General features: G+C 44.5%; 1 protein-coding gene across 1 annotated transcript; it reads left to right on the top strand.

The window, feature by feature from the left end:
- Positions 1–10,335: 10,335 nt before the first annotated feature.
- Positions 10,336–14,389, top strand: LOC138360879 (uncharacterized). Its single transcript, XM_069320390.1, has 4 exons — positions 10,336–10,489; positions 11,784–11,989; positions 12,809–12,950; positions 13,758–14,389. The coding sequence occupies exons 1-4, from the start codon at positions 10,465–10,467 to the stop codon at positions 14,105–14,107; spliced, it is 723 nt and encodes a 240-aa protein (XP_069176491.1). The 5' UTR covers positions 10,336–10,464; the 3' UTR covers positions 14,108–14,389.
- The last annotated feature ends 8,260 nt before the right edge of the window (positions 14,390–22,649 follow it).

Below are 22,649 nucleotides of genomic sequence, written 5' to 3'. Positions count from 1 at the left end.
CACTGCCACTCCACTGGCAGGCTTAACACACCACAGTGTTCTTCCGGGGGGACGACGTCACAACAGCTGCAGCAAACTGGACAGTATGGAGACTGGCTGCCTCGGGTAGACTGACTCCACCTTCAACACAGTGGTCCCAGGTCGGGTCTGTAAGCAGACACGTCATCAATAACTGGGACACTAATACACCACACTCACAGGCTCAGATACTAACACCTGACGTATCCAGTCCATAGATGGCGCTGTCGTCGGAGCACCACCTCACCAGAGGTCAGGAGCGGCGGTGTTGAGCGCTGAACCAGACTGGAAACTGGTCCTCGAGGCCAGTACACGCTGTCCTCACTAGGTGTCGTCGTTCGTTTGGCGGGGGTTTCGGGAGCTGACCCACAGATGGCGTGTTTGTCACTGCTCCAGGCTCGGACGCTGGATCCGGATTCGTAACAGGCGGACAGTGGCGTCGGGCGGACAGTGGCGTCGGGCGGACAGTGGCGGCGGTGGCGGATAGTGGCGGCGGGCGGACAGTGGCGGCGGGCGGACAGTGGCGGCTGTGGCGGATAGTGGCGGCGGGCGGACCGTGGCGGCTTTGGCGGCGGTGGTGGACAGTGGCGGCGGGCGGACAGTGGCGGCGGCGGGCGGACAGTGGCGGCGGCGGGCGGACAGTGGCGGCGGCGGGCGAACAGTGGCGGCGGCGGGCGGACAGTGGTGGCGGCGGGCGGACAGTGGAGGCGACGGGCGGACAGTGGAGGCGGCGGGCGGACAGTGGTGGCGGCGGTGGTGGACAGTGGCGGTGGGAGGACAGTGGCGGCGGCGGGCGGACAGTGGCGGCGGCGGGCGGACAGTGGCGGCGGCGGGCGGACAGTGGTGGCGGCGGGCGGACAGTGGTGGCGGCGGGCGGACAGTGGAGGCGGCGGGCGGACAGTGGAGGCGGCGGGCGGACAGTGGTAGCGGCGGGCGGACAGTGGTGGCGGCGGGCGGACAGTGGTGGCGGCGGGCGGACAGTGGTGGCGGTGGCAGACAGTGGTGGCGGTGGCGGACAGTGGCGGCGGTGGCGGACAGTGACGGCGGTGGCGGACAGTGGCGGCGGTGGCAGACAGTGGCGGCGGTGGCGGACAGTGGCGGCGGTGGCGGACACTGGCGGCTGTGTCTGGTGGTGGTGGCGGGCGGTGGCGGGTGGCGGCGTCTGTGATGAGTAGTGGCGGCTGGCGGTGGTGGGTGGTGGCGGCGGTGGTGGTGGTGGGTGGTGGTGGCGGCGGTGGTGGTGGGTGGTGGTGGCGGCTGTGGTGGTGGGTGGTGGTGGCGGCGGCGGCTGTTGGGTGGTGGTGGCGGCGGCGGCTGGTGGTGGTGGGTGGTGGCGGCGGTGGTGGTGGGTGGTGGTGGTGGCGGCGGCGGCTGGTGGTGGTGGTGGGTTGTGGCGGCGGGTGGTGGGTGGCGGCGGCGGCTGGTGGTGGTGGGTGGTGGCGGCGGGTGGTGGGTGGTGGCGGCTGTGGTGGGTGGTGGCGGGCGGTGGCGGGCGGCGGCGACGGCTGTGGTGGGTGGTGACGATCGGCGGTGGGGGGGGCTGTTGGCGGCTGGCGGTGGCGACTGTGGCAACTGGCGGTGACGGCTGATAGCGGGCGGTGGTGGCGGCTGGTGGCAGGTGGTGGTGGCGGCGGCGGTGATGGGTGGTGGCGGCGGCGGTGATGGGTGGTGGCGGCGGTGGTGGTGGGTGGTGGTGGCGGCGGCGGCTGGTGGTGGTGGGTGGTGGTGGTGGGTGGTGGCGGTGGGTGGTGGCGGCGGATGGCGGTGGTGGGTGGCGGTGGCTGGTGGCGGGTGGCGGCTGGTGGTGGGTGGTGGCGGCGGGTGGTGAGTGGCGGTGGTGGGTGGCGGTGGCTGGTGGCGGGTGGCGGCTGGTGGCGGCTGGTGGCGGGTGGCGGCTGGTGGCGGGTGGCGGCGGGTGGCGGCTGGTGGCGGCTGGTGGTGGGTGGTGGCGGCTGGTGGTGGGTGGTGGCGGCTGGTGGTGGGTGGTGGGTGGCGGCGGGTGGTGGGTGGTGGCGGCGGGTGGTGAATGGCGGTGGTGGGTGGCGGTGGCTGGTGGCGGGTGGCGGCTGGTGGTGGGTGGTGGCGGGTGGTGGCTGGTGGTGGCGGGTGGCGGCTGGTGGTGGGTGGTGGCGGCGGGTGGCGGTGGTGGGTGGCGGTGGCTGGTGGCGGGTGGCGGCTGGTGGTGGGTGGTGGCGGCGGGTGGTGAGTGGCGGTGGTGGGTGGCGGTGGCTGGTGGCGGGTGGTGGCGGGTGGCGGCTGGTGGCGGGTGGTGGCGGGTGGCGGCTGGTGGTGGGTGGAGGCGGGTGGCGGCTGGTGGTGGGTGGTGGCGGGTGGCGGCTGGTGGTGGGTGGTGGCGGGTGGCGGCTGGTGGTGGCGGGTGGCGGCTGGTGGTGGGTGGCGGGTGGCGGCTGGTGGTGGGTGGCGGGTGGTGGGTGGTGGCGGCGGGTGGTGAGTGGCGGTGGCGGCTGGTGGTGGGTGGTGGCGGGTGGTGGCTGGTGGTGGGTGGTGGCGGGTGGCGGCTGGTGGTGGGTGGTGGGTGGTGGCGGGTGGCGGGTGGTGGCGGCTGGTGGCGGGTGGTGGCGGGTGGCGGCTGGTGGTGGGTGGCGGGTGGTTGGTGGCGGCGGATGGCGGCTGGTGGTGGGTGGTGGCGGCTGGTGGTGGGTGGCGGCTGGTGGTGGGTGGCGGCGGGTGGCGGCTGGTGGCGGGTGGCGGCTGGTGGTGGGCGGCGGGTGGCGGCTGGTGGTGGGTGGTTGGTGGCGGGTGGCGGCGGGTGGTGACAGGTGGCGGCTGGTGGTGGGCGACGGGTGGCGGCTGGTGGCGGGTGGTGGGTGGCGGGTGGCGGGTGGCGGCTGGTGGCGGCCAGCTGGGACACACCCTTCACCACTGAAGGTCTGAGTACAACTAACCATATGTCTCTCTCACCCACCAGCCCAGTGTTGCCAGCTCGCGCTCTCAAAATGTTTCCTTCAAAGATTGTATATAATCTTTGAACAACAAGTTTGATTATCAAGGAAATAATGCATATATTATTGTCACATTAATACTGTGCAATATCTTATTACATTCCTGCTAAATTATTATAATTTGAAACAGGACAAAAAATCCAACATATATATAAAAACCAACATTAGAGATCACGAGGCCTAGGCCTCGCCTGTGACCACACATCCTGCCTCCCTGGCCTGCTACACTCACACACCTCACACTCTTAACTCTCTCATAATCACTCTCACTCTCTTACTCTGTCACTCTTACTCTCTGTCACTCTTACTCTCTGTCACTCTTACTCTCTGTCACTCTTACTCTGTCACTCTTACTCTGTCACTCTTACTGTCACTCTCACTCTGTCACTCTTACTCTCTGTCACTCTTACTCTGTCACTCTTACTCTCTGTCACTCTTACTCACTGTCACTCTTACTCACTTTCACTCTTACTCTGTCACTCTTACTCTGTCACTCTTACTCTCTGTCACTCCTACTCTCTGTCACTCTTACTCTCTATCACTCTTACTCTGTCACTCTTACTCTGTCACTCTTACTCTCTGTCACTCTTACTCTGTCACTCTTACTCTCTGTCACTCTTACTCTCTGTCACTCTTACTCTCTGTCACTCTTACTCTCTGTCACTCATACTCTGTCACTCTTACTCTGTCACTCTTACTCTCTGTCACTCTTACTCTCTGTCACTCTTACTCTCTGTCACTCTTACTCTTTCACTCTTACTCTCTGTCACTCTTACTCTCTGTCACTCTTACTCTGTCATTCTTACTCACTCTCAGTCACCCTTACCCATTCATACTCACTCTCTCACTCTTACTCTCATACTCTTACTCTCAATTACTCTTACTCTCAATCACTCTTACTCCCAATCACTCCTACTCCCAATCACTCCTACTCTCAATCACTCCTACTCACATTCTTACTCTTACTCTTACTCCCAATCACTCTTACTCTCAATCACTCTTATTCTCATTCTTACTCTTACTCTCACTCTTACTCTTACTCCCAATCACTCTTACTCCCAATCACTCTTACTCTCAATCACTCTTACTCTCAATCACTCTTACTCTCAATCACTCTTACTCTCATTCTTACTCTTACTCACTCTTACTCTCAATCACTCTTATTCTCATTCTTACTCCTACTCCCAATCACTCTTACTCCCAATCACTCTTACTCTCAATCACTCTTACTCCCAATCACTCTTACTCTCAATCACTCTTACTCTCAATCACTCTTACTCTCAATCACTCTTACTCTCAATCACTCTTACTCTCATTCTTACTCTTACTCACTCTTACTCTCAATCACTCTTATTCTCATTCTTACTCCTACTCCCAATCACTCTTACTCCCAATCACTCTTACTCCCAATCACTCTTACTCTCAATCACTCTTACTCCCAATCACTCTTACTCTCAATCACTTTTACTCTCAATCACTCTTACTCTCAATCACTCTTACTCTCAATCACTCTTACTCTCACTAACTCTCAATCACTCTTACTCTCACTCTAACTCTCAATCACTCTTACGCACTATTACTCACTCTTTCTCTCAGTCATCCTTACTCACTCTTACTCTGTCACTCTTACTCTCTGTCACTCTTACTCTCTGTCACTCTTACTCTCTGTCACTCTTACTCTCTGTCACTCTTACTCTCTATCACTCTTACTCTGTCATTCTTACTCTGTCACTCTTACTCACTCTCAGTCACCCTTACCCATTCATACTCACTCTCTCACTCTTACTCTCATACTCTTACTCTCAATTACTCTTACTCTCAATCACTCTTACTCCCAATCACTCCTACTCCCAATCACTCCTACTCTCAATCACTCCTACTCTCATTCTTACTCTTACTCCCAATCACTCTTACTCTCAATCACTCTTATTCTCATTCTTACTCTTACTCTCACTCTTACTCCCAATCACTCTTACTCCCAATCACTCTTACTCTCAATCATTCTTACTCCCAATCACTCTTACTCTCAATCACTCTTACTCTCAATCACTCTTACTCTCAATCACTCTTACTCTCACTAACTCTCAATCACTCTTACTCTCACTCTAACTCTCAATCACTCTTACTCTCATACTCACCCTTACTCTCAATCACTTTACTCTCACTCTTACTCATTCTGTCACCCTTACTCACTCTGTCACTCTTACTCACTCCCAGTCACTCTTACTTATACTCACTCTTACTCACACTTACACACTCTCTGGCACTCTCACTCACCTTCAGTCACTCTTACTCACTCTTACCCACTCTCGCTCACTCTTACTCACTCTAGTTAATAAGAACACACCAATATAAGACAACAAAACGTTTTCAGATTCTTTCTCACCACTTTCCAGCAACTTTTATAATTTATATAAATTATCTTAGGGAATAATACATAAATTATATATTTAAACATGATATTAGTGTTTAGTGGAATGCATAAGGAGTCAAATTGTGTTAAAAAGAGCGATTTTTAGAAAATTTGGAAAACTACTTTTTTCTGTTCATATTATAACTAAATGGATTTTAAAGGTTTCACTCAGCCAATATATATCATTCACAATTTATTAATGAATTTTACAAAAAAACACCATAAATTTTATATTTAAACATGTAAAAACTATTTGTTTTACATTTGGAAGAAAATAATTGTAGAAAAACTATTTATAATTAAACCTTTGTGTTTGGATTTTTTGAGTAAAAGTTTCTCAAAGGCTCTCCTGCACCATTCTCAATGCAAATCATTCCCACACCTATGGGAAGAGATAGGCGAACGTTGTGTAGATGATTTGTGTTTGCTGGGAAGACGCCTTAATCCACTTGACCATCACGACCGGACATAATGAGGTGATAGCCGAGGCTATTTGAACCACCCCACCTCCGGCACTCGGATAGTAATCTTGGGCATAGCATTTTACCAAATCACCTCATTCTTTGGGGCACACGTGAGGAACACAAATGCGAACAAGCCTGAATGGTCCCCAGGACAATATGCAACTGAAAACTCACACTCCAGAAGTGACTCGAACCCATACTCCCAGGAGCAACGCAACTGGTATGTACAAGACGCCTTAATCCACTTGACCATCACGACCGGACATAATGAGGTGATAGCCGAGGCTATTCGAACCACCCCATCGCCGGCACTCGGATAGTAATCTTGGGCATAGCATTTTACCAAATCACCTCATTCTTTGGGGCACACGTGAGGAACCCAAATGTGAACAAGCCTGAATGGTCCCCAGGACAATATGCAACTGAAAACTCACAGCCCAGAAGTGACTCGAACCCATACTCCCAGGAGCAACGCAACTGGTATGTACAAGACGCCTTAATCCACTTGACCATCACGACCGGACTTAATGAGGTGATAGCCGAGGCTATTTGAACCACCCCACCGCCGGCACTCGGATAGTAATCTTGGGCATAGCATTTTACCAAATCACCTCATTCTTTGGGGCACACGTGAGGAACACAAATGCGAACAAGCCTGAATGGTCACCAGGACAATATGCAACTGAAAACTCACACCCCAGAAGTGACTCGAACCCATACTCCCAGGAGCAACGCAACTGGTAAGTACAAGACGGCTTAATCCACTTGACCATCACGACCGGACATAATGAGGTGATAGCCGAGGCTATTTGAACCACCCCACCGCCGGCACTCGAATAGTAATCTTGGGCATAGCATTTTACCAAATCACCTCATTCTTTGGGGCACACACGAGGAACACAAATGCGAACAAGCCTGAATGGTCCCCAGGACAATATGCAACTGAAAACTCACACCCCAGAAGTGACTCGAACCCATACTCCCAGGAGCAACGCAACTGGTATGTACAAGATGCCTTATTCCACTTGACCATCACGACCGGACATAATGAGGTGATAGCCGAGGCTATTTGAACCACCCCACCGCCGGCACTCGGATAGTAATCTTGGGCATAGCATTTTACCAAATCACCTCATTCTTTGGGGCACACGTGAGGAACACAAATGCGAACAAGCCTGAATGGTCACCAGGACAATATGCAACTGAAAACTCACACCCCAGAAGTGACTCGAACCCATACTCCCAGGAGCAACGCAACTGGTAAGTACAAGACGGCTTAATCCACTTGACCATCACGACCGGACATAATGAGGTGATAGCCGAGGCTATTTGAACCACCCCACCGCCGGCACTCGAATAGTAATCTTGGGCATAGCATTTTACCAAATCACCTCATTCTTTGGGGCACACGTGAGGAACACAAATGCGAACAAGCCTGAATGGTCCCCAGGACAATATGCAACTGAAAACTCACACCCCAGAAGTGACTCGAACCCATACTCCCAGGAGCAACGCAACTGGTATGTACAAGACGCCTTAATCCACTTGACCATCACGACCGGACATAATGAGGTGATAGCCGAGGCTATTTGAACCACCCCACCGCCGGCACTCGGATAGTAATCTTGGGCATAGCATTTTACCAAATCACCTCATTCTTTGGGGCACACATGAGGAACACAAATGCGAACAAGCCTGAATGGTCCCCAGGACAATATGCAACTGAAAACTCACACCCCAGAAGTGACTCGAACCCATACTCCCAGGAGCAACGCAGCTGGTATGTACAAGACGCCTTAATCCACTTGACCATCACGACCGAACATAATGAGGTGATAGCCGAGGCTATTTGAACCACCCCACCGCCGGCACTCGGATAGAAATCTTGGGCATAGCATTTTACCAAATCACCTCATTCTTTGGGGCACACGTGAGGAACACAAATGCGAACAAGCCTGAATGGTCCCCAGGACAATATGCAACTGAAAACTCACACCCCAGAAGTGACTCGAACCCATACTCCCAGGAGCAACGCAACTGGTATGTACAAGACGCCTTAATCCACTTGACCATCACGACCGGACATAATGAGGTGATAGCCGAGGCTATTTGAACCACCCCACCGCCGGCACTCGGATAGTAATCTTGGGCATAGCATTTTACCAAATCACCTCATTCGTTGGGGCACACATGAGGAACACAAATGCGAACAAGCCTGAATGGTCCCCAGGACAATATGCAACTGAAAACTCACACCCCAGAAGTGACTCGAATCCATACTCCCAGGAGCAACGCAACTGGTATGTACTAGACGCCTTAATCCACTTGACCATCACGACCGGACATAATGAGGTGATAGCCGAGGCTATTTGAACCACCCCACCGCCGGCACTCGGATAGTAATCTTGGGCATAGCATTTTACCTAATCACCTCATTCTTTGGGGCACACGTGAGGAACACAAATGCGAACAAGCCTGAATGGTCCCCAGGACAATATGCAACTGAAAACTCACACCCCAGAAGTGACTCGAACCCATACTCCAAGGCAACCCGTTCTCACACAAGACAGTACATATATGACTAGTGCTTAAAGTCAATATGTGGAATGTGATTTAGTACATATGTGATATATTCCCAGTTAACTTTTTTACCAAGGCTTAAACTCTTCCTCACGTACCAATTTACGTCTCACAGTACTCGTCCATCAACGTAGATAGCTGAATAGTCGTGATTGGTTCAATTATAACGAAAATTGTAGTTTTCAGGTCCCACATGGGTTGTGAAATTCACCTACTATTGTCCATGCTCTTATAATATTACAGATCAGCTACATCCTATTGAAGGCTCGTAGTTTTGTTTTGAGAAATATTAGTTGTTCTTAGTAAATTATAATAAGCACAATAAATTATTACATAGAATAAGTGCTTCACCAATCAATATTATATACCATAGTTTGTGCTTTAGAAATCTTTAAAGAATGTTTTGTAGGAACGCTAACAGAAAACGATGTTATGTTGGAATGTATATAGGGTAAACTACTGCAAACAGGATGGTATGGTGTGGATTATTGGAAACTATAGGATTAGTATAGGGTCCACTACCACCTGTTAGGTGGGTAAGGGGTCCAATAACACCCGCAGGATGAGTATGGGGGTCACATCCACCCACAGGAATGGTATGGGGATCACTTCCACCCACAGGAAGGGTATGGGATCCAATACCATCCACTGGATGTGTATTGCGTCCACTACCACCGACAGGATGGGTATGGGCTCACAACCACCCACAGGATAGGTATGGGGTCCAATACCACCCACAGGATGAGTATGGGGGTCCACTATAACCCACAGGATGGGTATGGGGCTCCAACCACCCACAGAATAAGTATGGGGTACAATAACACCCACTGGATATGTATGGCATCCATTGCCCCCACAGGATGACTATAGGGTACAGTATCGCCCACGGGATTAGTATATAGGGTTCACTGCCGCCCACAGAGTCGGTATGGGGTCCACCGCCACCCACAGGGTCGGTATGGGGTCCACTACCGCCCACAGGGTCGCTATGAAGTCAACTACCGTCCACAGGGTCGGTAGGGGTCCACTACCGCCCACAGGGTCGGCAGGGGGTCCACTGCCACCCACTGGGTCGGTAGGGGGTCCACTGCCGCCCACAGGATCGATAGGGGGTCCACTGCCGCCCACAGGGTCGATATGGGGGGGGTCCACTACCGCCCACAGGATCGATAGGGGGTCCACTGCCGCCCATTGGGTCGGTAGGGGGTCCACTGCCGCCCACACGTTCGGTAGGGGTCCACTGCCGCCCACAGGGTCGGTAGGGGGTCCACTGCCGCCCACAGGGTCGATAGGGGGTCCACTGCCGCCCACAGGGTCGATAGGGGGTCCCTTACCGCCCACAGGGTCTCTATGAAGTCAACTACCGCCCATAGTGTTTGTATAGTGTCCACTATCGCCCATAGTGTTATTATGGGGTCCACTACCCCTCATAGGGTCGGTATGGGGGTCCATTACTACCCACAGGGTGTGTCTGGGGTCTATTTTGGCAATACTGCTTTTCCAATCTCATTTGTTGTTCAATGTAAAATATTTGTTGCTCGACTTGCAACAATTTATATATATATATATATAGTATAGTGCCTTTGCAATAATGTACCAATGTGTGTATTTTCATAACTCGTTTTAAATTGTTGAAAAATAAATAACTACATTGTGAATGCAAGTCAATGTTTACATGCTAAATCAGAGTTGCCAGATTCCGCTTAAAATAGCAAATTGTGCTTATTTTCAAAGCTTGAGAATTTAGCTTTAAAGTAGTTAAAAAACTACGAATTTCGCAATTTGCTATGTACTTTAGTGTACTATTTTAAAATAAGGTTGGTTTTTAAGCTGCAAGTCAAATGAATCTCAAAAAAAGTATATTATTAACAATCTTATCTCCATAGTTCACTAGTTTCTGTAAATCAGATCTGGTAACTGTAGGCCAAGTACTGGAAGACTCAAGACACAATGTGTTGAAGCTATTCTCTTTGAAGAAGTCATCTCGACAGGATCTTCCAGCTCCAGCTATAAAACTTCACCAAACATGGATCTACCTAGTACATCAAATGGTAAGGAATTACTAAACTGTACAAAGTTTTATGCTAGAACATTTGTTACAGTCCCCTGTTCTATGTGTACTCCATCACATAGTGACGGAGTATGTGGGAATAATTTTGTTAACACTGTCCATTTGACATGGTGGTGGTGTATGGTGCTGGTGGTGTATGGTGCTGGTGGAGTATGATGCTGATGGTGTATGATGCTGATGGTGTATGATGCTGATGGTGTATGATGCTGATGGTGTATGATGCTGGTGTATGGTGCTGGTGGTGTATGATGCTGGTGGTGTATGATTCTGGTGGAGTATGATGCTGATGGTGTATGATGCTGATGGTGTATGATGCTGATGGTGTATGATGCTGGTGGTGTATGGTGCTGGTGGTGTATGATGCTGGTGGTGTATGGTGCTGGTGGTGTATGATGCTGGTGGTGTATGGTGCTGGTGGTGTATGGTGCTGGTGGTGTATGGTGTATGATGCTGGTGGTGTATTATGCTGATGGTGTATGATGCTGGTGATGTATGGTGCTGTTGGTGTATGATGCTGGTGGTGTATGGTGCTGGTGGTGTTTGATGGTGGTGGTGAATCTGACACTGTCATATATATATATATATATATATATATATATATATATATATATATATATATATATATATATATATATATATATATATATATATATATATATATATATGAGGGGTACCACCTCTGGTGCAAGTGTAGGGACCCATAGCCTCGGAGAAGAAAATAAAGAGTACTCAGAGAAGACCTTGTGGATCCTCACTGAACACTTTCATATTTTCTTCTCCTACCACCCTTATTCTTTTGGTATGTGTGTATATTTATCTAACTTTATTTGAAAACGTCATTACACAAAAAAAGTTACAATATTGATTATATATATATATATATATATATATATATATATATTTATATATATATATATATATATATATATATATATATATATATATATATATATATATATATATAATTTTTTTTTCTTCCAATAATATAGTATTCGCTTGAAATTAACAGCCTGGTCAATCAGGCTGTTGGATTCAACTCCTCTCAGTTTTGTTATACGAGTTACAGCATGGTTAATCACATCCAAAATTAAAGTTATTTCCAGATGCAGTCCTAAAATTTTTAACATTGCTCTCACTAGTGTTAATGTAGATTATTTCATAATTTAAATAATATATTTAATTACTGTAGTACATTTTAACAACAATTTAACTTATAATTTTTGCAGCATAGGTCATTTGAATATAAGTATTTTATTAGAAACTATTTCCTTCAGGTCTTCAGGGAAAATTCTTGAGGAGATGCACAAACTGCAAACAATGTGTGCATGTCCGAAGCAATGTTTGCAAGTTCTGCCAGTGTGACTTCCGAAACAGTAGAGAATTAATGAAGAAAGAAGAGGAAGCCCGTTTTCTACTTAAAGGCAAGAAGGCTTTAGAACGAAATACAGCAAGCCGGGTTCTACGAAGGATTGAAAATCAGGTATTGAAGTTTGTCTACATCTGTTGTATTCATTTGTATTCTTGTTATGCTGAACTTGCTTGATAAGGTATAGAATCAACATGAATAATGCTGTACAGTACTTACATACTATTTGTTTATTTATTTATATACAAGTTAGCACACTGGGATTATGAGAGTACATAGCATTGATGTTTTTACATTCTTGTAAAGCCACTAGCACACATAGTGTTTTGGGCAGGTCCTTAATCTAACAGATAATTTTAAATAGGCAATTTAAAGCTTAAATGGAAAAAATTGGCTGGTACATTGTAAGAAAGTATCACAAAGATTACTATGTACATTAAAGTAAAATTTGAGGGTTATCAACATATAAATTGTAGCATAATTTGAGGAATATTTCAAGGTATAATATAGTAAGATATGCATTCAATATAACAATCATGATATAAGGTGATAGCAATGATTACAATGGAAAAGTTGTATGGTTTAGGCACATATATTCTGGCATTGGATTTCATAAGATACAGTGCGAGTTTAATACACTAGTTAGGAAACTATCAAGAAAAAATTTAGGTACTTTTTGGTTTTATTTTTTAAATTGGCAGAAGTTGGACAGTTTTTAAATTTGTTAGCGAGTGAGTTCCATAGACAAGGTCCCTTTATTTGCATAGAGTATTTACACAGAATAACTTTGACTCTGGGGATATCAAAGATATTTATTTCTGGTATTGTGATTCTATTATGGGTTCTATTGCACATGCCCAGCTATGCTTCAAACATTTATTTTGTTGCATTTTCCCAGATAGTGTTATTGTTTAAATATTATTTGCTTTTCAGCTAACATATCTGCGTGGCTGTGGGTATGAATCAATCGTTATCTATTACAAGAAAGGACCAGCACGGGTGACACATGGTATCCTACCAAACAACGTAATACAAGAAGAGGACAAGAAGATCTTCACCACTAACTTCTTTTTGTGTAAGTAGTTCACATAATATATAAATATATCACCACCTATTATTTTCTCTCATATATATATATATATATACATATGTATATATATATATATATATATATATATATATACATATGTATATATATATATATATATATATATATATATATATATATATATATATATATATATATATATATATATATATATATAATTTCAATTCAATCATCTCTGTCATTGATGTATATGGCAAAAAGTGTGTGGCCCAATACAGCACTATGTCTTAACGTAATGGGTCCAAGGGCCCATAAGGTCTCGACAGCATTAAGGGCCCTTTAGCAAACCAGTGTGCTGGGGCCCCTATGACACCCATGACGTCTTTGTATCATTTCAAGTTTGTACATGTACTTCTTAAGATATGGGCACCATACAACTGCTGCATATTCTAGCTTTTGTCTAAAAAAATCATGAACAATTTATTTATTATTTATCCATGAATGCCAGAACTAAACCCTGTGGTACTCCACTCGTGACATTTCTCCAGTCCAATACATTGCCTCTGATTACTGCCCTCATTTTTCTATCAGTTTGAAATTTTTTAATCCATGTTAGAAGCTTACCTGTCACCCCTCCAATATGTTCCAGTTTCCAGAACAAACTCTTATGTGGAATTCTGTTGAATGCCTCTTTTAGGTCCAGATAGATGCAGTCAACCCAACCATATCTTTCCTGTAAAATTTCTGCGGCTCGATCATAGTAACTGATTAAATTTGTTACACAGGATCTTCCATTTCAAAATTTTTTATTTTTTATTTTTATTTTTTTTCCAGCACGCACAAGGAAGCTTGATGCAGATAAACTTACATTAGGATCAGAAGGTGATAGCGATAATGCCTTGGAAAAAAATCCTGACGAGCTACAAGTGCAGCAGGTGCATAAAGTCCAAAAAGTACCGCAGGTGCAAGAAATTCAACAAGTACAAAAAGTTCCGCAGGTGGAACATTTACAAAAAGTTCCGCAGGTGCCACAAGGGCTACCATTAGCAATCATTCAGAAACAGCAAGAAGTACAAGTAGTAAAATTTGAACCACAGGGAACTACACCAGGAAAACAGTGTAGTAACAACGGAATGGGAATTTTAAAATACCTGAGGAAACAGGTAAAAAAGGACAAACAATAGAAATGGTTCCTTACACCTAATTATTTGGTAGTTTATAGGTATTTTACTTATAATACTTTATATTATGTCTACAGTTTATAATTTAGTTTACAGTTAATTTACTTTTCAACTTCCATATCTTACATGAAGGATTTTTACTGTTTTTCATTTTTAAAACCTTATTAGTATCATTTATAGTTTAGTGTCAATTCACTTATAATACAATATATGGAATAATTTACTAAATTCATTTAACTATAATAAATTTAAATAAACATTTTTACCCCAGGATGAGTTTCAGTCACCCTACCCAAAAAATTAATGTTTCTTTATTACTAATCTTGTGAGAGGTAGCTTATTGTGCAGCCCATACTCATTCTGTGAGTGTTAGTTTATTGTGCACCCCATAGTCATCATGTCACCCAAGCCTGCTGCAGCTGCACCTGAGGGGTGGTGTAGGGAACCATTAGTGTACTATTATGATTTGAGAGAGAGAACGCTCTGTGGACAGAGCATCAATATGGCTTAAGGCATTGAGCTTTGCCTCAAGATGAAGCTTGGGCTGATCTCTGATTTGCTTCTTGGGAGTCTTCATTTACGTGCACCCCATACTCAACCACTTTGTAGTAATTAATTGTGCAACCCATACTCATCCTGTTACCAGTAGTTTGTGCAACCCATACTTATCCTGTGATCCCTATCCCTCTACTTCAAGTCCCTCAAGGGGCGCACGAATTCAGTTTGGCATACTGCATCCTGCCTTCCCATCCCTAGCTACTGACCCATCACAATATTTTATTTTATTTTATTTATATATATACAAGTAGGTACATTGGGGTTGTGAGAATACATTGAATAGTACAGTATTTACAATCTTGTAAAGCCACTAGTATGCGCAGCGTTTCAGGCAGGTCCTTAATCTAACAGATAATTTTAAGTAGGTAATTTCTATCAGAATTGATAAATGATAATAAATACATTGTTTACATACATACATTACAAATACATACATATAAACTCAAAAGCTTCATTGAAGGTTGTAACAGAACCCATGAGCACCACACCAGAAATAAATACAGTTTTGATATTCCAAGAGTACGACTTAATCAAACTAGAAATGCTCTACAAATCAAGGGACCCAGAATGTGGAATGATCTTCCCAACCATGTTAAAGACTGTACCTCTCTCAACCAGTTTAAGATAAAAACTAAACACTACCTAATAAATTCACTAACCTACCTTACCCCTCTATTGTCAACCCATGTCTGTTATTTTTTTTTTTTTTTTAATCAACACTGTTTGTCAACCTATTGTATTTGTGCTGCTTTTTCAGTCATGTTCCCTCTTTTTTTTATCTTTATTTGTATTTGTTCTCAACACATTTTATTCTTTATGCTCAATTAGTATTAAGTTCTAGATATTAATGTTTTTCCTGCCCGAAACGCGTTGCGTAATAGTGGCTTTAGGCATTGTATGTACTAGCTCTATCTATATATCGATCCATTAATGTAACATTACTTGTATGTATGTACCTTACCTGAATAAACATATTTATTTATTTATTTATTTATTTATACAAGTTTAACTCTGGGGATATCAAAGAGATATTTATTTCTGGTGTGGTGATAATGGGTCCTATTACATCTGTCCAGGAAGAGTTTCAGAGCAGGATTTGCATTTAAGAACAGAGTTTTGTAAATGTAGTTGACACAAGAGAATTTATGGAGTGAGATTATGTTTAGCATGTTTAGGGAGTTAAACAAGGGGGCTGAGTGTTGTCTGAAAGCAGAATTTGATATTATTCTGATAGCAGATTTTTGCTGGGTGATGATGGACTTGAGGTGGTTTGCAGTGGTTGAACCCCATGCACAGATACCATAGTTGAGATAGGGATAGATTAGTGTATAATATAGAGAGATGAGAGCAGGGTTAGGTACATAATATCTGATTTTGGAGAGTATACCAACTGTTTTAGAGACTTTCTTAGTTATGTGTTGTATGTGGGTACTGAAGTTGAGTCTCTTGTCTAAGAATAGACCAAGAAACTTTCCATCATTGTTATTGCTAATGTTTACATTGTCATCTGAAGCTGAATTGCATTTGTAGATTTGCTTCCAAATAAGATGTAGTAGGTCTTTTCTATGTTAAGTGTTAGTTTGTTGGTTGACATCCATAAGTGGACTTTTTTTAGTTCATTATTAACAACATTACAGTATTTAGTGTATGTGGGTTGGGGTTGGAGTAGATGAGTGTAGTATCATCAGCAAACAATATAGGTTTCAGAATGTTAAGAACATATACATCCTGCCTTCCCATCCCTAGCTACTGACCCATCACAATATACATCCTGCCTTCCCATCCCTAGCTACTGACCCATCACAATATACATGTAGTAGAGTGTTTTCTGTAGGCAATTTTCTAATTATACAATCATATGTTGCCCTCAGCTCTCCTATTTCATACATACTTTTTTTCTTTTGCAAGGGAGTAATTACTACATCTACATTACAATCCTCCCATGGTGGTGTAAATTTTCTCTTGGGCACAGCAATACACTCTGAAATAACATCATACTTAATAACATTAGAACATAAGGTATTCATATATGCTCTTTTCTTCATCATACATTGTTCAGTACTTCCCACCTTTTGAACTGAGAGGACCAATTCATTAGCTCCCCCACCTCTCATTAATCTAATGGCAGAAGCTACATTTATCTCTGCAATTCTATCCCCAATACTCTGCAGATTCAACTCCATCCTGATTTTCTCAATCATAGCATTTCTTGGGCATCCTAAGATAATTCTCATGGCTTCATTTTGTACCTGTGGGAGGTTGGTGCTGGGGTTACTGTGGGAGGTGTACTGTGTGAGGTTGGTGTTGGGGTTACCTGTAGGAGGTGTACTGTGGGAGGTTGGTGCTGGGGTTACCTGTGGGAGGTGTACTGTGGGAGGTTGGTGTTGTGTACTGTGGGAGGTTGGTGCTGGGGTTACCTGTGGGATGTGTACTGTTGGAGGTTGGTGTTGTGTACTGTGGGAGGTTGGTGCTGGGGTTACCTGTGGGAGGTGTACTGTGGGAGGTTGGTGTTGTGTACTGTGGGAGGTTGGTGTTGTGTACTGTGGGAGGTTGGTGTTGGGGTTACCTGTGGGAGGTGTACTGTGGGAGGTTGGTGCTGGGGTTACCTGTGGGATGTGTACTGTGGGAGGTTGGTGTTGTGTACTGTGGGAGGTTGGTGTTGGGGTTACTGTGGGAGGTGTACTGTGGGAGGTTGGTGTTGTGTACTGTGGGAGGTTGGTGCTGGGGTTACCTGTGGGATGTGTACTGTGGGAGGTTGGTGTTGTGTACTGTGGGAGGTTGGTGTTGGGGTTACTGTGGGAGGTTGGTGCTGGGGTTACCTGTGGGAGGTGTACTGTGGGAGGTTGGTGCTGGGGTTACCTGTGGGAGGTGTACTGTGGGAGGTTGGTGTTGGGGTTACCTGTGGGAGGTTGGTGTTGGGGTTACTGTGGGAGGTGTACTGTAGGAGGATGGTGTTGGGGTATTCACCTAGTATATCTTGTTTCTGGGTGTACTAACCTAGTATATGTTGCGTGTGTGTGTATACTCACCTAGTCTCACCTAGAATATCTTGTGTATAAGTACTCAACTAGTACTCACCTAGTATACCTTGTATGTGTGTATTCACCTAGTATATCTTGTTTCTGGGTGTACTAACTTAGTATATGTTGCGTGTGTGTGTATACTCACCTAGTCTCACCTAGAATATCTTGTGTGTAAGTACTCAACTAGTACTCACCTAGTATACCTTGTATGAGTGTATTCACCTAGTATATCTTGTTTCTGGGTGTACTAACTTAGTATATGTTGCGTGTGTGTGTATACTCACCTAGTCTCACCTAGAATATCTTGTGTGTAAGTACTCAACTAGTACTCACCTAGTATACCTTGTATGTGTGTATTCACCTAGTATATCTTGTTTCTGGGTGTACTAACCTAGTATATGTTGCGTGTGTGTGTGTATACTCACCTAGTCTCACCTAGAATATCTTGTGTGTAAGTACTCAACTAGTACTCACCTAGTATACCTTGTATGTGTGTATTCACCTAGTATATCTTGTTTCTGGGTGTACTAACCTAGTATATGTTGCGTGTGTGTGTGTGTATACTCACCTAGTCTCACCTAGAATATCTTGTGTGTAAGTACTCAACTAGTACTCACCTAGTATACCTTGTATGTGTGTATTCACCTAGTATATCTTGTTTCTGGGTGTACTAACTTAGTATATGTTGCGTGTGTGTGTATACTCACCTAGTCTCACCTAGAATATCTTGTGTGTAAGTACTCAACTAGTACTCACCTAGTATACCTTGTATGTGTGTATTCACCTAGTATATCTTGTTTCTGGGTGTACTAACTTAGTATATGTTGCGTGTGTGTGTATACTCACCTAGTCTCACCTAGAATATCTTGTGTGTAAGTACTCAACTAGTACTCACCTAGTATACCTTGTATGTGTGTATTCACCTAGTATATCTTGTTTCTGAGTGTACTAACTTAGTATATGTTGCGTGTGTGTGTGTATACTCACCTAGTCTCACCTAGAATATCTTGTGTGTAAGTACTCAACTAGTACTCACCTAGTATACCTTGTATGTGTGTATTCACCTAGTATATCTTGTTTCTGGGTGTACTAACTTAGTATATGTTGCGTGTGTGTGTATACTCACCTAGTCTCACCTAGAATATCTTGTGTGTAAGTACTCAACTAGTACTCACCTAGTATACCTTGTATGTGTGTATTCACCTAGTATATCTTGTTTCTGGGTGTACTAACTTAGTATATGTTGCGTGTGTGTGTGTATACTCACCTAGTCTCACCTAGAATATCTTGTGTGTAAGTACTCAACTAGTACTCACCTAGTATACCTTGTATGTGTGTATTCACCTAGTATATCTTGTTTCTGGGTGTACTAACTTAGTATATGTTGCGTGTGTGTGTATACTCACCTAGTCTCACCTAGAATATCTTGTGTGTAAGTACTCAACTAGTACTCACCTAGTATACCTTGTCAGACCTTGCCTATACCCTATACAGACCTTGTGTGTGTGTACGATCATATGTGGCATTCTTCCAAGAAAAGGAGTTAGAAATGAAACGGTATAATCAGATCCTTTTATACAACACATTGAGAAAGAATAAAGGTTAAGTGTGGTATCAGTAAGATTTACACACTAGTCCACACTTGCGTGGTGTACAATATGTGTGTGTACAATGTAAGTGGAGGCAGAGTTGGAGGGAGGGAAATGTAGTTGGTGGACCTGTGGTCAGGGTGGCTCCAGAGGTAGGGTGTCAAATTTCAGTGTTTATGGCAGGGTAAGGGAATGGTCGTCGGTGGTCTTGTGATTCAATATTTTCTTGTTGTCGCTAAGTTACACTTTTTCAGGTCTATATAGTACAATGGCCAGTCCTCATGTACCTAGTAATTATGTACCTTAAATTATGTACGTAAATTATGTAATTATGTTCATGTACCTAGTAGCTAGTAGTTATAGTGTCAGTTGGGGGTTAATGGGCCAGGCCGAGCGTGCCTGTGCCCCACAAATATCACCCTTATTGCTGACTAGTTGGTATAACGGCTTTTCCCAAACCTCTCTCTCGCCAGAATTATACTGACATGTGAATATCTTTGGCAGTTGATGAATCCTAAATATAAATAATAAATAAATAAATGTTTATTTAGGTAAGGTACATCCATACAAGAAATTTTTACAAAGATTGGTGGACTTATAGATAGATTCATACATTGCATAACTGCATGGCATAACTGGCAATCCCCTCACAGTGTTCAAGTGAGAACTGGATAAGCACCTCCAAAGGATACCCAAGTATGCCAAGTATGCTGCCCTGAGGAACACCAATGTTGATGGGTAGGGTGGGAGAAATTGAATTATTCACAGAAACATACTGGAGCCTGTCAGTGAGGTACGTAGGATTTGAGGTATTGCAGGGGATACAAGACACTGATCACTGGTCTCCCATTTGGTCCTCATTGCTTTATCTTACTATTATTGAATGTCAATAACCGTATTATGCAATTTCAATTTCTTCTATTGCTTTCTTTATTATGCACCCCATACCCATCCCGTGGGCCGTGGTGTAAAGGATTACAGAGGCACATAATCGGTTCAGGACCTGAACCCTCTAGTTCGTTTAGCTAAGCAAATAACAATGTTTGACGCTAGTTACAAAATTATTAATGTTGTATACACATGTACACACACACTCATACATACATATATATATATATATATATATATATATATATATATATATATATATATATATATATATATATATATATATATATATATATATATATATATCTATATATATATATATATATATATATATATATATATATATATATGTATATATATACATATATATATATATATATATATATATATATATATATATATATATATATATATATATATATATATATATAATTATACCAGTATAATCTAATAATATATACTGGTCTAATAAAATAATTAGACCAGTTAATACTCTCACTCGTTGTGTTAGGATATGTTAGCTTGATAAAACTGACTGTTCATTGTTGAGAAATGTGTTAACAAACAATATATCTGACTTATCAAGACTGTAGCTTGCTTAGCAAAAGGAACTTTTTTTAAATTTGGGTTCAGTTTAACTACCGCTCAAGGGATGAGTAATTGGGGCATAATAAAGGAACTAAGCTGATAAAATGAAAAATGGGAAAACAACATTAGAAAGATAAACTCGAGAGACGTTTTCATGTTAACCCGAAAATTATTTGAGGAGCAAGACAGACTGCGGGTCAAGCAATTGGTCTTTATGCTATCGTGATGGGGGATCAGCCATTACACGTGTTAATGACTCTTGTATAGTTGTGTAGTTAAGGACATCAGGGTAAAGGGGTAATGGGCATTGTGGTTGATTGTTCTACCTGGGAATCCTCCACTGTTTTATATCTTATGTATGTATGTATGTACTAACCTAGTTGTGGTTGCAAGGGTTGAACTTTGGCTCTTTGGTCCCGCCACTTGAATACATACACTTTCCATACACTTGAAACTGTGTATGGAATCAGCCTCCACCACATTACTGCCTAAAGCATTCCATTTATTAACTACTCTGACACTGAAAAGTTCTTTCTATAATCTCTCTGTGGCTCATTTGGGTACTCAGCTTCCACCTGTGTCCCCTTGTGCGTGTACCACATGTGTTAAATAAATGTATGTATGTATGTATGTACGTATGTATGTATGTATGTATGTATGTATGTATGTATGTATGTATGTATGTATGTATGTATGTATGTATGTATGTATGTATGTATGTATGTATGTATGTATGTATGTATGTAAGGAGAGAGAGAGAGGGAGAGAGAGAGAGAGAGAGAGAGAGAGAGAGAGAGAGAGAGAGAGAGAGAGAGAGAGAGAGAGAGAGAGAGAGAGAGAGAGAGAGAGAGAGAGAGAGAGAGAGAGAGAGAGAGAGAGAGAGAGAGAGAGAGAGAGGGAGAGAGAGAGAGAGAGAGAGAGAAAGAGATGAAGATCGAGACAGAGAAATAGATATAGACAGAGTCAGGGAGAGAATGTTAGACACAGAGACGTATAGATAAGGATATGCAAAGTCAGTGAGAGAATGACAGAGATAGAGCGAGGAAAGAGACAGAGAGATAGGCTGACACAGAGAATGTCAGAAACGAGGAGAGGCAGAGACAGAGGGACAGGGACAGACGGACAGGGCCAGAGGTGGGACGGGGGAACAGAGGGGGAGCAGTGGGACAGGGAGGGAGACAGGGACAGAGAGGGGGACATGGACAGAGACAGAGACAGAGGGACAGGGAGGGAGACAGGGACAGAGAGGGGGACATGGACAGAGACAGAGACAGAGGGACAGGGTCAGAGAGGGGGACCGGGGGACAGAGGGAGGAGAGGGGGGCAGGAGACCAAGAGAGAGGGGACAGAGGAGAGACAGGGACAAGGGGACAGAGATGGATAGGGGGACTGGAGGAAAGGGAGGGGGACAGATGATGGACAGCGGACAGAAAGAGTGGGCAGGGGGACAGAGAGGTACAGGGGACAGAGAGATGGACAGGGGGACATAGAGGAACAGGGGGACAGAGAGTGACAGGGGGACAGAGAGAGGAACAGGAGGACAGAGAAGAACAGGGGGACAGAGAGAGACAGGGGGGACAGAGACAGGGACAATGGGATAGAGAGGGACAGGGGGACAGAGAGATGGAAAGGGGGGACAGGGGGACAGAGAGGGGGACAGATAGGGGGAAAGGGAAAGGGGCAGTATCTTCGGTATTTAAGCGTTACCTTAAAAAATACTGGAAATATTGAAAGCTATTAATCCAGATATTAATCCCCTTGTGCAACGCACACAAGAGGCAACAGCTTCTAGCTCTACAAGCCGCAATATAAAATAGAGAATAGGCGATTGTTTTCACTCACAGTGTAATAAACCCACGGACCCACCCACCCGCTGAAGCCGTAAATGCCAAGACATTA

This window comes from Procambarus clarkii, unplaced genomic scaffold (assembly GCF_040958095.1).
Source record: "Procambarus clarkii isolate CNS0578487 unplaced genomic scaffold, FALCON_Pclarkii_2.0 HiC_scaffold_126, whole genome shotgun sequence".
Classification (NCBI taxonomy): Eukaryota; Metazoa; Arthropoda; class Malacostraca; order Decapoda; family Cambaridae; genus Procambarus; species Procambarus clarkii.
This window is presented reverse-complemented; position numbering and strand designations above follow the sequence as displayed.

Excerpts from the sequence above, each read along its gene's own strand:
- LOC138360879 (XM_069320390.1), top strand. The coding sequence starts at position 10,465 with ATGGATCTACCTAGTACATCAAATG. Across the intron at positions 10,490-11,783 it reads TCTACCTAGTACATCAAATG|GTCTTCAGGGAAAATTCTTG; the intron begins GTAAGGAATTAC and ends TATTTCCTTCAG. Across the intron at positions 12,951-13,757 it reads CACCACTAACTTCTTTTTGT|CACGCACAAGGAAGCTTGAT; the intron begins GTAAGTAGTTCA and ends TTTTTTTTCCAG.